At 38.8% G+C, this 13,570-nt stretch overlaps 1 protein-coding gene across 14 annotated transcripts in view; it reads right to left on the reverse strand.

The window, feature by feature from the left end:
* The window catches only part of USP40 (ubiquitin specific peptidase 40), an 83,880-nt gene that overhangs the window by 34,267 nt on the left and 36,043 nt on the right, over positions 1 to 13,570 (reverse strand). For 11 of the 14 annotated variants that reach the window (XM_044945305.2, XM_044945307.2, XM_044945306.2 and 8 more), the window contains 6 exons: positions 11,677 to 11,848; positions 8,529 to 8,613; positions 7,649 to 7,719; positions 6,654 to 6,973; positions 3,872 to 3,995; positions 2,477 to 2,534 (listed from right to left, as the gene is read on the reverse strand). In XM_044945305.2, the coding sequence (XP_044801240.1) occupies positions 2,477 to 2,534; positions 3,872 to 3,995; positions 6,654 to 6,973; positions 7,649 to 7,719; positions 8,529 to 8,613; positions 11,677 to 11,848 (830 nt within the window). Of the gene's footprint in view, positions 1 to 2,476; positions 2,535 to 3,871; positions 3,996 to 6,653; positions 6,974 to 7,648; positions 7,720 to 8,528; positions 8,614 to 11,676; positions 11,849 to 12,253; positions 12,408 to 13,570 lie in introns of those variants that run through there. The other 3 variants (XM_044945310.2, XM_044945311.2, XM_044945312.2) reach the window with 3 other exon arrangements.

The raw sequence follows: 13,570 nt of genomic DNA on the forward strand, positions 1-13,570 counted from the left end.
TGACAATTTCACATTCTAAATGCAATCCTAAGAGTACCACTCTTTCATGCTAGCTTCGCTTGCCTGGCATGATGTCTTTGAGATTCACCCACATTTTGCATGGGGTGGTAGTTCACTTCTTTTATTGATGAATAGTATCCCCTTGTCTGGAATTTGTTCACCTGCTCGTGAACATCTGGATTGTTTCCTGTTTTGGGTTATGAACATTTATGTACAGTATTTGCAAGATTTATATTTCAATTTTTCATGGATGAAAATCCAGAAGAACTGGTAAATGAATGTTTAAATTCACAGGAAATAAGCTGACTCTTTTCCAAAGTGACTATCATTTCATGCTCCCACAAGCAATGCAAGGGATTCCAGTTGCTCCACATCTTTGATATCACTTGGTTTTGTCAGCATTTAAAATTTCATCCTTCTGCGTGTATAGTGATGTGTCATTATGGTTTCAGTTTGTTGGCTAATGATACTGAGCACCTTTTCCTATGCCTGTTGCGTGCTCACAGGTAGAGTTTCTTTTGTAAAGCAGCTTCCCAATTTGAGCTGTTTGTCTTCTGATTAGGTGATGAGGTTTTTTTTTTTTTTTTTTTTTTTTTAATGTATACTGGATGCAGGTCTATTGACAAATCCATATTTTATAAATTTTTTCTCCCAGTGTGTGGCTTGCCTTTTCAAATGCCTTTTGAAGAAGTTTTAAATTTTGCAGTAGTCTAATTTGCTTTCTCGTTCCTGATTTGTACTTTCTGAGTCCTATCTTTAAAAAAAAAAAATCTCTTCCTTATGGTAAAAGTAACAAAGATTTTCTATGTTTTCTCCCTGAAATTTTAGTTTTAGGTTTTAAAATTTAAATGATGTGAGTTCATTTTTTACATGATGCAAGGCAAAGCTGGACTCAATGGACATGAATTTGAGTAAGCTCTGGGAGTTGGTGATGGACAGGGAGGCCTGGCATGCTGCAGTAAATGGGGTCACAAAGAGTCAGACACGACTGAGCGACTGAACTGAAGGCAAAGTTGGAGGCTTATTTTTGCATTTATGGCTATCCAACTGGTGCAGCACTGTACGCTGAAATACCCCATGGAAATACCTTGGCCGTTTGTTTAGAGTCAACTAAATGTGTTTGCATCTGTTTCTAGCTATTTCAGTGTAGTTCCATTGAAAACACTTTAGAACATTTCGACATATGATCTCTGTTACATATTCTTAAAAGATCCCGTTAAAAACGTGAAAACTATTCTTAACTCATGGGAATAACAGGTTGCAGGCCATAGCTTGCTGACCTCTGCTCTATGTATCCACTCTCATGATAATACACACTTGTTGATTTCTATAGTTAGGGAGTAAGTCTTGAAATCAAATAGTGTAGCTCGTTCACTTCTCAGGGAATAGGGATTCTGAAAGCCACACAAAGCAGCCAAAAAAAAAAAAAAAAAGGAATGCTAAACACTGGCAAGGATGTGAAGAAGTTGCAACCCTGATACATTGCCAGTGGGTGTGTAAATGACTCAGCCACTCTGGAAAACAGTATGGCAGTTTCTTATAAAGTTAAACACAGTTCTGCCATATGATCCAGAAATTCCAATTCTGTACATCTACCCAGGAGAACAGAAAACGTTTGACTACACAAAGACACAATCTTTACAGCAGAGTTATTCATAAAATCCCTGAAGTGGAAACAATCCAAATATCCAGCTACTGGTAATGAACCAACAAAATGTGATATATCCATACAATGGAATAGTCAGCAAGAAAACGAACAAATTATTGAAACATGCTAAATCATGGATGAATCTCAAAAATAATATAAGTGAAAGAAGCTAGTCACAAAATACTATATATTATATGCTTCCATTTACACGAAATGTCCAGAAAAGCAAGTCTAAAGGGACAGTAAGTAGATGAATGGCTGTTAGGGACCTGGAGATGAATGATCTTTTTGGGAGTGATAGAAATGTTCTAAAACTGGATTGCTGTGATGGTTGTATGACTTTATACATTTACTAATAATCACTGAATTACACTTAAAATGGATGTTTTATCATATATAAATTATACCTCAATAAAGTTGTGAAAGAATACCTAACACCAAGTAAACAGTGAATTTGCAGAATGTTACATTCATTATGATAGAATACATATAAATGTAAAAATATAATGTACACATACATCTATGTATGGAGTATAATATATATAGTACAATGTGAATTCAGAGACTAGATACACACCCAGATCAGATATACTGATTGCAATTGGGGAGGGAGGGAGGGAGGGTTAGGGCTGAGGAGAACAACAGGGCTTTATTTGTCATATCTGAAGGAAAAACAAACATGGCAAGATGTTGACGTTTGTCCATTTTGGGTGGTAGATGCATGAGTTTTCCCTAAATCATATTTTTTGTATAAATACTCTCCCATATTTTTTCAATTAAAAATCAAAACAAAACTAAATTAAACCAAAAGCAAACATAAATGATTACCTAGTTCCTTCAATAATTTTAATTCCTTTATGGCTTTAATTCGAATATCAAACACCACCTAAAATAGAGAAATAAACTAATGACTGTGTATAAGTTAAAAACAATGGGAGGAAGGGCAAATGAAGATTATTACTGTGTGCATATGCAGATTATCTGAGTTACTAATTACCTGACATTTGACAATTTTTGCACACTTGAAAAAAAGTTATTCCCTTCCCTGAAATTCTCCCATAAAGTCAAAGGGAAAAACTTAGATATTGGTTAAATTTTTACCAAATTGATAATAACTGGAACAGAAAAAGCCTCCTACAGAAAACTTTAGAAAACTAAAGACATAATAGTAGCAAAAGGCAAAAAAACTGAAAAACAACTCACCTTTCTGATGATAGCAAACAAAAGACACTGTAGACAATCATAATTTTTTATGTCAAGAATGATGAATTCAGGGCCAATAAGCATTAACTATATAAAAATGTACTAATCCAAGAGTACTATTTAAAATTTCTATGTAAATTATCTTATTTTAGACATTTTTTCTTTTTAAAAAAATTTAGGCTAATTGCCTCTAGGGCACAAAATTGTGGAAATATAGGGATAAAGATAATCATAGACTCTACTTTCCCACCAGTGCCCCTCTCCCAGCTTGTCCCACCACCACTTCTGCTGTGCCAAGACGGAGCAGAGCCTGCAGTAACCAAGGACTGCATCAGCCTCCTGCTCAGGGTCAAGGAGGTAGGTCTCTTGAGCTATGCAGTACTGACCTTATATTATCCCTACTACTGTGCAAACAAATATTAATGCACCTTGAGAAACTATAATTTTATATAAAAGAAAACATTCTAAGTTTTCAAAATGAAGTTACAGAAAAAAAATCTTAGAGATTAAACAAATGTAAAAAGATGTTTTCTGAAATTCTGTTTAAGGAAACGAGTATAACAGTCTTAAATGGGAAAAAAATGAAGAAAAATCCTTTTTAAGAGCAACTGGCTTTATATAGAGCAGAGTATACTGTAGAGCAATTTTAAGATAAACTTTGTAAAATCCAAACACCAAAGAACACAAAACCAAAACAAATACTTGGCTTAAAAAGTACAGAAAAAACTCTTAAAAATACCATTTCATAGTTATCAAAGTCTGAAGATTCCATGAACTAATTAAAAAGGTAATTCTCACATTCTAATTCTAGGCTTTGGAGGAGAAAAAAGGCACAATTTCTTGACATGTGTCAAAGGCTAACAAAGGTAAATAAGCAATAATCAAATGTTACAAATAAAAAGGTGACTTCTGAAGATTTATAAATTTACAGAGATGTTTGTTCCAAAAGATTAGGGTACTGCTTTTTAAACAAAATTCTATTAACTAAAAAATTGTCAGCCACACTTATAGTCTACTCACTGTGTTAAGAGTTGCTGATATTTTAACTTGCTCCTCTTCAGATTCTAATTGGCTTAAATTTTTAACTTGGAGCCAGTTGATCTCATTCACAGTATTGATCCATTTCCCTTGTTTTGTCAACAAACTGTAGGTAAAAAGACATTTTAAAAATGTGTGTTCACACAGTCCTTTTATGGATCAGAGAGGATTGGAAAATTCATGCTTTTCCTTAGGCACCACTTCCAAAATTTACCACTTAACGTGGCTAATTAAGGTGACTAAGTTCTACTGAGTTGGGCTTTTGAATGTTGACTATCTTTTTAGGGCAGTGTTAGTATTCTACAGAGTCTTTTTTCATGATTCCAAATATTCTTTGCCTTATACAAATAATTTGTTGCCACATTTTTCAAAGAGAAATATTGTAATTGAACTATCAGTTGTTAACTTCTACCTGCGTACTATAATTACTAGGGGAGCTTGAAAAAGGGATTCCCTGGTGGCTCAGGCAGTAAAGCATCTACCTGCAATATGGGAGACCTGGGTTCGATCTCTGGGTCAGGAAGATTCCCTGGAGAAGGAAATGGCAACCCACTCTAGTACTCTTGCCTAGAAAATTCCATGGATGGAGGAGCCTGGTGGGCTACAGTCCATGGGTGGCAAAGAATTGGATATGACTGAGCGACTTCACTTTCACACCAAAAGCTCACCCACAGAATCCAGAAGCAGCTTACCAGCAGGACAGCATGCACACTGCGCAGACTGACACTGGGTAACACACCGCGTCTAATGGAGACCACGCACACCATACACACCGTGTATTTGTATTTCTATTACAGAGGTTAAAAATCTATTATGACTGCAGACGGCAGTGGAGTGTCTTGTTCTAACAAGATTTTCCTACAGATAATAGTAAAGGTTCCTGAGGAAGGAGTGACTTCTAATTTTCAGAGGCACTGAATGGGCCAGCAGAAGGCCTCTTTGGGAGTATGTAGCAGAGAACTCGGAGAAGGCAATGGCACCCCACTCCAGTACTCTTGCCTGGAAAGTCCCATGGATGCAGGAGCCTGGTAGGCTTCAGTCCATGGGGTCGCTAAGAGTCGGGCACAACTGAGCGACTTCACTTTCACTTTCATGCATTGGAGAAGGAAATGGCACCCACTCCAGAGTTCTTGCCTGGAGAATCCCAGGGACAGAGGAACCTAGTCGGCTGCCATCTATGGGGTAGCACAGAGTCGGACACGACTGAAGTGACTTAGCAGCAGCAGCAGCAGCAGAGACCTAAAACACAATTCTACACTTCATTTCAGTTATTCCACAATGGGACTCCACCTTGAGTCAGCAATCCTAAATGTGGCAAAGCTTAAAGCACAAAGATGCTCCCTGAAGACCACTTTCAAATAATGAAAACTGGGTAATGACAAGGGTGCTCACTAAACTATTTAGGACTCACTATATGCAGACCCGTGTAAGCTCTTACCTCCTTCAGTCCTCACAGGTGTATGAAGCTGGTGCTAATTATTATGCTCATTTTACAGAAGAAGAATCTGAGCAGAAAGAGATGAACTAACTTGCCTATAGTCACATTACTAGTAAGTGATAAAGCAAAAAACAAAGCCAGGCAGCTGGCCCCTGAGGCCTTGTCCCTGCCCACTCCTCACACAGGAGCACAGGCGGGGAAACACAACATAGGTTATTATGCAGCCATGAAATGAGCTGTATGAAGAGACTTCGAACATGAGGGGAAAGCAGGATTTAACTATTTATCTACAAAACTGTCACTATGTTTCTTTTAAACACTAAAAGAAAAAAAACCTTCAAAACAAAATCCCAATTATTTGAGCTCAGAAAGCTGACAGAGATGGTCACTGCACGAGTGGTACAGGGATGCTGTTCTGGGGCTCCTGTTTTCACCCCCTGTATTTCCCAAGTCCTAAAAAACATATATGGCTTTCTAAAAAGAAATATAGAATAGAAGTTTAAATTAAACAAGGTGGGCAAATAAGTGTCTGGAAAACACTTGTTGCAAAGAGAGTGGTAAGTATATACAAAATAAACACAGTTCACAGTGCCCTGCTTCTCTAAGTCACAGCCACTAACACATAATAAGACAGAGCCTGTAATCTAAGTGCATTCACAGCATTGATAAAGCAGGAAACTGATCCACTGGTCATAACCTACAGTCTTCAATGTATGGAAACTGGGGGGCTTACGGTATATGATACAGTGATCATAGAAATGTACTGGCACAGACATGGGTAACAAAAATGAAGAGAGGAAGTGCTTCTAAATTTCAAATGTGACTCACAGGAATTGAGGGTGTAACTCCCCACTTAATTGCCCTACCTGGGCAGCTGGAGGATGGCAAACAGATTCTAACAAAAAACTGAACTGCCGTCTGAGATTCTTGTGACAAGACAGACAAGTCATAATACCCTCCTCATGAAAAATTTTGGGAACTTTCTTTGTGAGAATGTGCCCTCAGTCTTATGATGAGTACTAATTAGAATTATTTGATAGGATTCTGCTTTATTGCCAACTAACCTACACTATATCTAGCCTATACCTATATTATTTAGTTACCACATTTACCAAATTAAAAACAAAAGAAATCACATTATAATATCATTTTTTTCCAGGTTGCCTAACCAAGAACATTCCTATTTATGATTTATAGAACACAATGTCTAGAAGTAAAAAGAAACATTTAACTCTTATCATTATTAACATAAAGCTTTAGAGTTCTAAGAGGTAGCACTGTAACTAAAATAACTTTAAGAAGCATTCTCTCTCTTTAGCATGTTACCTGTTACCATCATTAGAGCCCTGGATTAAAACTGAGCTTCCATTTCTGAGGCCTTGCTCTCTGAATGTCTTTTTCAAGTCTTCCTTGGGAATGGTGGTCCAGTTCTCTTCACCTCTAGATTCAGTGTTGTTGATTAAGATGACTCCCTCTGGAATTGCTAGGGCTGTGAATACAGTGCCTATTTCCGCATTAGATGGAAAGACATGTGGAGATTCTATCAACTGCTGGCACTCCTCTCCCTCACCGCTTGTTGCTACATGAAGAACATTTAAAAGCAGAGGTTCACAGTCGCTACCGGTTGGAATCTGGATTCCGCCAACCTACAACAATATCAAGTCAACCGTTAGTACAGTTCATATTGGCCAAAGTTAAATCAACATAGTAATGCAGTAAAAGACATTTCTAGAATAATTCTCATCTTTTTTTTTCAAGTGAAATAAAGTTTTCACAAAATCTCTTTCAAGTATCAGAAGCACAACTTTAGATTTTGAAGCTTTTTCTTAGCCATCGTTTACTTTTTAGGAGACAGATCGCCAGTGGAGACAGACATGTGAGTCCTCAGAGGTGGTAAAGACATGAGAAGGACCAAGGACAGTCCGTGGAGGGGTGAGATGCTCCTCACCCCTTTCTCGACTGTGCTCCCTTAGTCACCTCCACCTCTACTCAGTATAGCGTCCCGCCCTGCTGAGTCCTCATCCCGAGCCTGGACAGACCCTACTGGGCACTGAGCTCAGTGCAGTGACTTACACCTCATGCCTGAAGGACAGAGATGGATTACTCACCTCTGTGTCTAGCTTCTGACACACAGCCTGGCCCCATGGAGATGCTCTACAACTATCCCTCAACATATCACCAGCATGGATTGGACTTAGAATTTATTGGACATTTCAGCAGTTTTCTAATATATGTGCTGTCACATATGCTGAATAAAATTTTATCATAATAACTTAAAACATATCCAAAACTCTCAGGACATTTCTTGAACACTTTTTTACCTCTACCCCATTCCATACAAAGATGTCTTCTCCGTCAGCGATTTCAATTTCACACAGTGCCAGGTCATCTCCTAGGAAGATGAGATTGTCAGTGAAACTGTTCTTATGCTCCTCAAAAAGAAAAAAATATTTAAAGACAGAGCTGAGATACAAACATCTGTCTGAAAAAGCATTCTCATTAAGGAAAATTAAGAAAAAGGCATTATGGCTATTATACTGATATTATTTTTATCTTTATTCCTTCCATCAGGCTTTTTACTTTTTCTCATTTTCATTTTATGCAAGCATGTTCCCCAAAATTTTTGTGGGCATGATAGCAGGAAAAAAGAATCAACATAAAAGGTCAGCTGTACTTGAGACTGTGAGCACAGAGAAGACTCACACGTCACATGGTCCTCACCCCACCACTACTTAGCTGCACGTCCTTGTGGACTTCAAGCCTCTATGCTCAGTTTTCTCATTTATGAAATGGGGATAAAAGAATTTTGTGAAATCAAATGAGAATTTGTACAAACACTTGTCTTAGTCTTTGGCTCCATAAGTCCAAGATAAATGTTACTGGTGTTACTGCTATTAATGTTTTGTTATTATTTAAAGGAAGTACTTTTAAGCTCTTAAAGTACTTTTGTCTTGTTACCAAATCTGAAGTTGAGAACTGGGTAAAAAAACCAAGCCGTATTAAATATTTAAATAGTTTCAAGCCATTTTGCTCAGAAGTTTGTGGTAATACAAAAAAAATTTCCAAAGCTTTAAAATTTTTGTTTAGGTGCTAAGAAAAGTAATAGGTAGGGGGAAACTGGCCAAGAGTAGAAAATCATATGAGCCCCACAAAAAATGCAAATATATAAAATAAGTTGCTGTGTCTTAATATTTATCTTACCATTAAGTGTCTGGCAAACATGAAGTCCTGCTGGTACAAACTTTGCAACACTAAGAACCATATCTCCTTCCCAAAATTCTAACAGCTGCAGAATATGAATGAAAGAAAAGAAGACAATGAAAAATAACACAGAGATTAGTTTTCCAGATTAAACAAGGAAGAGCACTGTGCCAATTTCTTTATGTAGCTGACACAAACGAATATGACAATGCCCACCCAGCATCAAAAATGGCGGAAGAAGCATTTTTCATCGTTAACTTAGTCAAATCCAGTTAATCTCACATCCATTAATGATTCAAGAACCTTGACATACACAAAGAGCACAGTGACCTTCTCAACAACATCCATTTCTACTTAATTTACTGGAAGACCACTTTTATCAGAAGGCAAAGTGATCTGTGTGCCAGCCCAGGAATCCTGGTCCCAAAGAACAAAAATTAGGTGTTTAATCAGCCCTATTCAGGGAGAAGCAGCACACGTGAATATTCTTGCTTCTTGAAAGGAATGCCTCCCTTTGTAAATTTAAAAAGTGGCAGTCCCACTTTATTCAATAGATTAGCAGGGATTTTTTAAGTTTCTAGCTCTAGGAGTCTAAGGACTGTGGCAACCTCACCAAAACAACATCACTCATAAAGGTCAGTCCTATTCAGCCTCTCTCCACAGTATTACAAGACAGTCCTCTTAAAAAGAAATTTCAGGGACTTCCCTGGTGGCTCAGTGGCAAAGACTCTGCACTCCCAATGCAGGGGGTCCAGGTTTGATCCCTGATCAGGGAACTAGATTCTACATGCCACAGCTAAGAGGTTGCATGCTGTAACTAAGACCTGGCCCAGACTAATAAACAAATAATAATAATAATAATAAAAAGAAACTTCATACTTACACATGATTACTTAACTGTGTCAGTCACACAGACTCCTGCCTGTGGGTTAATTCTAAGATAACAGAGTGTGTGCGGGTGTATAGCACATACTCAGTCACATCTAACTTTTTGCGACCCCAAGGACTGTAGCCTGCCAGGCTCCTCTGTCCATGGGATTTCCCAGGCAAGAATACTGGAGTGGCATTATTAGAGAAATGCAAATCAAAACCACAATGAAGTATCATTTCACATTGGTCAGAATGGCTGCCATCAAAAAGTCTATAAACAATAAATGCTGGACAGGGTGTGGAGAAAAGGGAACCCTCTTACACTGTTGGTGGCAATGCAAACTGGTACAGCCACTATGGAGAACAGTGTGGAGATTCCTTAAAAATCTGGAAATAGAACTGCCATACGACCCAGCAATCCCACTGCTGTGCATACACACTGAGGAAGCCAGAACTGAAAGAGACACGTGTACCCCAGTGTTCACTGCAGCACTGTTTACAAAAGCTAGGACATGGAAGCAACCTAGAAGTCCATCGGCAGACAAATAGATAAGGAAGCTGCGGTCCATATACACAGTGGAATACTACTCAGCTATAAACAAGAACACATTTGAGTCAGTTCTAATGAGGTGGATGAAACTGGAGCCTATTATACAGAGTGAAATAAATCAGAAAGATGGTAATGATGATCCTATATGCAAGGCAGCAAGAGACACAGATGTAAAGAAGTCTTTTGGACTCTGTGGGAGAAGGCGAGGGTGGGATGATTTGAGAGGATAGCATTGAAACATGTATATTACCATATGTAAAACAGATGACTGGTGCAAGTCTGATGCATGAAGCAGGGCACTCAAAGGGACAACCCAGAGGGATGGGATGGGGAGAGAGGTTGGGAGGGGCGCTCAGGATGGTGGGATACATGTGCACCCATGGCTGATTCATGTCAATGTATGGCAAAAACCACCACAATATTTTAATTATCCTCCAATTAAAATGAGTTAATTAAAAAAAAAATACTGGAGGGGGTTGCCCTTTCCTTCTCCAGGGGATCTTCCTGACCTGGGATTGGACTAGTGTCACTTGCATCTCCTGCAATGGCAGGTGGATTCTTGACCACTGCACCACCTGGCAAGCCCTAAGGTAAGAGACGCACACTTTAAAACACCAAAAAGCATGACTGCATGAATCTAAACGTCACAACAGTGACTAAGGCCTTCTCCACTTGAAACGTTACCCTAAGCAGGGTCTACCCCAAGTCCACCTACATCAACACTGTCAGGACTGGCTCAGAAATAAACTTTTAATGGAAAAGTTCAGAAGTATTAGACGATTTTAGAAATCTTGATCCTATATTAAAATATCATTCAAATCAACTAAAGTTAAAGAATAAAATGCCTGCTTTTCTTTGTACAAGGGGAAATTCAAAAGAAAGCTAGTAATTTTGATAAATGATACAGTTTTTCAGAAAATTCATTTATTTCTATGGGGGAGCGCTTCCATTTTCTATTGCTCTTTTCCTTGACAGGATGTAGTGTGGGGTAAAGTAAAATTAAGAAAAAGAAACAGTAGAGAAACCAGGGTTGGAGTCCGAGTTCTACTGCTAACTAATGTCTGACCCTAGGCAAGCCATTACATCTCTTTAAGTCACAATTTCCTCATCTTTAAAATGGGGCTATCTTGTCCTCGTGAAGTTGAAGAATCAAATGATACAATTTATATGAAAGCACTGTAAGCAAAACAAAGAGCACTACTGTTGTTGTCATTAAAATACAACTGGATAAATTATTTGCAGACCATTATTATAACCATGTTTGTTTCAGTAGACATTTTCCTTCCCTTATAAATCTTGTTAATAAATGTTATTCCACAATAAAAGCAAGAAAAGTTAGTTGCTTTTATTTGTTTAGTGGCTCTTGGTTTTAGACAACATAATTATCTATCTTTTTACTCCTTTTAAAAAGCAATTCTTTCATTTATTTTCCCTGACAGACAACCTTATACTCTTTCTCTCCCCCAAATTAAATACACCAGGCTTGCTTCTTCTCTGAAAACGTTCTGACAGGACCCTTTTGAGTCTCGACTGTGAAGAAGAGCTCTTTAAAAACACGGACAAGTGAGGGGAGACATTTGGGCCATCCCTCCATGGAAGTGGCAGATGTAGGATTTTCCTAAGCTGCTGTTAAAAATAAATAGCTGAATCCTAAACAGAAGTTTAAAAAGGAAAATCCAGCTTGAGATGGACCTTAATGTCTGTTAAGAGGACGTGAGGCTAAATTACCTGAAATATTGATTGTCGAAGATCTCCTAAAGTTTTCCTTTTATCAAAGGTCAAATCCCACATGCTTTCTGTTTGAGATACAACTGGGTGCAGAGCCCCATTGAAGAAATGATAATGGGGGCCGAGGTGGAGATGCAACTCAACAGTATTGTTTGTAGAATCACATTCTGCCCTTTAAAGAGGCATAAGAAACACATAAATGCCATGTTTTTATAAAAGATACTGTTTTATCTCAAACCAAAAATATCTGATTTACAACATAAAGAAGTTCTCCATTTAAGTAATTATAATTAACATTCTTTTCTTCCATGCTCCAAGAGGTCACATTTCAGTTTCTCAATTAATAGCTCTGCCACCATGAATTCCAAGGAAAATAGTTTTAATGTACGCTGTGCAGTGTTACTCTGAACAAATATTGACACTTAAAATCTTCGAATGCTGAGATTATCTTTACAAGCAAAATGCTGGAAACATGCTCCTAAACCGTGGTAAGTGCTATGGCCTGCCTGCTGCATTCTTTCTGGAATTATTAGCAATCGTCCGCCACTCTTCCCCAGTAGCATGCTGGACACCTGACCTGGGGAGCATGTTCTGCAGTGTCATATCCTTTTGCCTTTTCATGCTGTTCATGGGGTTCCTGTGGCAAGAGTACTGGAGTGGTTTGCCATTTCCTCCTCCAGTGGACCACGTTTCGTCAGAACTCTCCACCATGACCCGTCCGTCTTGGGTGGCCCTGCACGGCATGGCTCATAGTTTCATTGAGTTACGCAAGCCCCTTCGCCACGACAAGGCTGTGATCCATGAAGGGGTTACAACTTCTATTTTCCTCCTTCCTTCCACTAGACCTCACAGACCCTCCCATAAACTATCTGAAGTCAGCCTCACGATCCCTGGAGTCTACTCTCTCCAGGTCATATGTCCTCAGCAGCAGCCTTGTGTCTGCTACACTTCTGAATCCATGGAGCTTCTGTGAGGCACTGCACCAAAAACACTCCAGAGCTCAGCCAATGGAGAGCTAGATGACTCATCTGTTTGTAGCCACCACTCAGGTACCTCAGGCACAGTTCTGTGAATGTGGTCAGACACATTAGCTTTTGATGACCACAGTATAAAGCTTAGTGTTGGCTGACTAAAAACCCCCTGGGTTGTTCCTGTTTTTAGTACTAACTGCTAATCCACACCACCATGGAGGTTGGTTATTTTTCACACTTCAGATATTTGACTCTCATAAATTTTTATATTTTCAGTGCCTTGATTTTTGTTGCGATTTATTTCCTTTGATCTTAATTTGCCGTTCAATTTATTTTTTCTCAGCTTCAAATCAATGATAAAAATGTTGAACACATACCTGCTATGTATGCAGCCCCTTGAGTCTATAAGAAGACTGTAGGAACATCCATTTCCCTAATCCAGTACCCTATGGACCCACCAACCCAGAAAACAAATAAAAAACCAGTTCTTCACAGTCCAAGGTTAGACCTCAAAAGAAAAATGTTGAGATCATCAAGTTCTCAAAAATCATCCATTTAATAATCCATTGTAAGTTTTCGCCCAAGACTGACATTAAGCCAACAGTCTGCAGACCCCACATTTCCTCCCTTTTGCCTGTCTCTGGTGTGCCGTTGTTAGGGGAAGCACACTGAGCGAAACCGCCCACCCTGGCCAGGCACCATGGTAACCATTTGCATGAGTTGTTTTATGACAGGAGGTCCTGATAAGGAATACGGAACTAATAAGCCACCACCAACCAGAAGAGTTCGGGAAAGGTGGAAAGGAGACGCCACGTGTCCACCCACTTCCCAGAATCCCTCTCGCCAGCATTCATCTTGGCTGAGCGATGCATGCGCCACCAGGAAAGACCCTGAATTAGAATGATTGGCCAAAGACCACCCGG

Source organism: Bubalus bubalis, chromosome 6, assembly GCF_019923935.1.
Source record: "Bubalus bubalis isolate 160015118507 breed Murrah chromosome 6, NDDB_SH_1, whole genome shotgun sequence".
Lineage (NCBI taxonomy): Eukaryota > Metazoa > Chordata > Mammalia > Artiodactyla > Bovidae > Bubalus > Bubalus bubalis.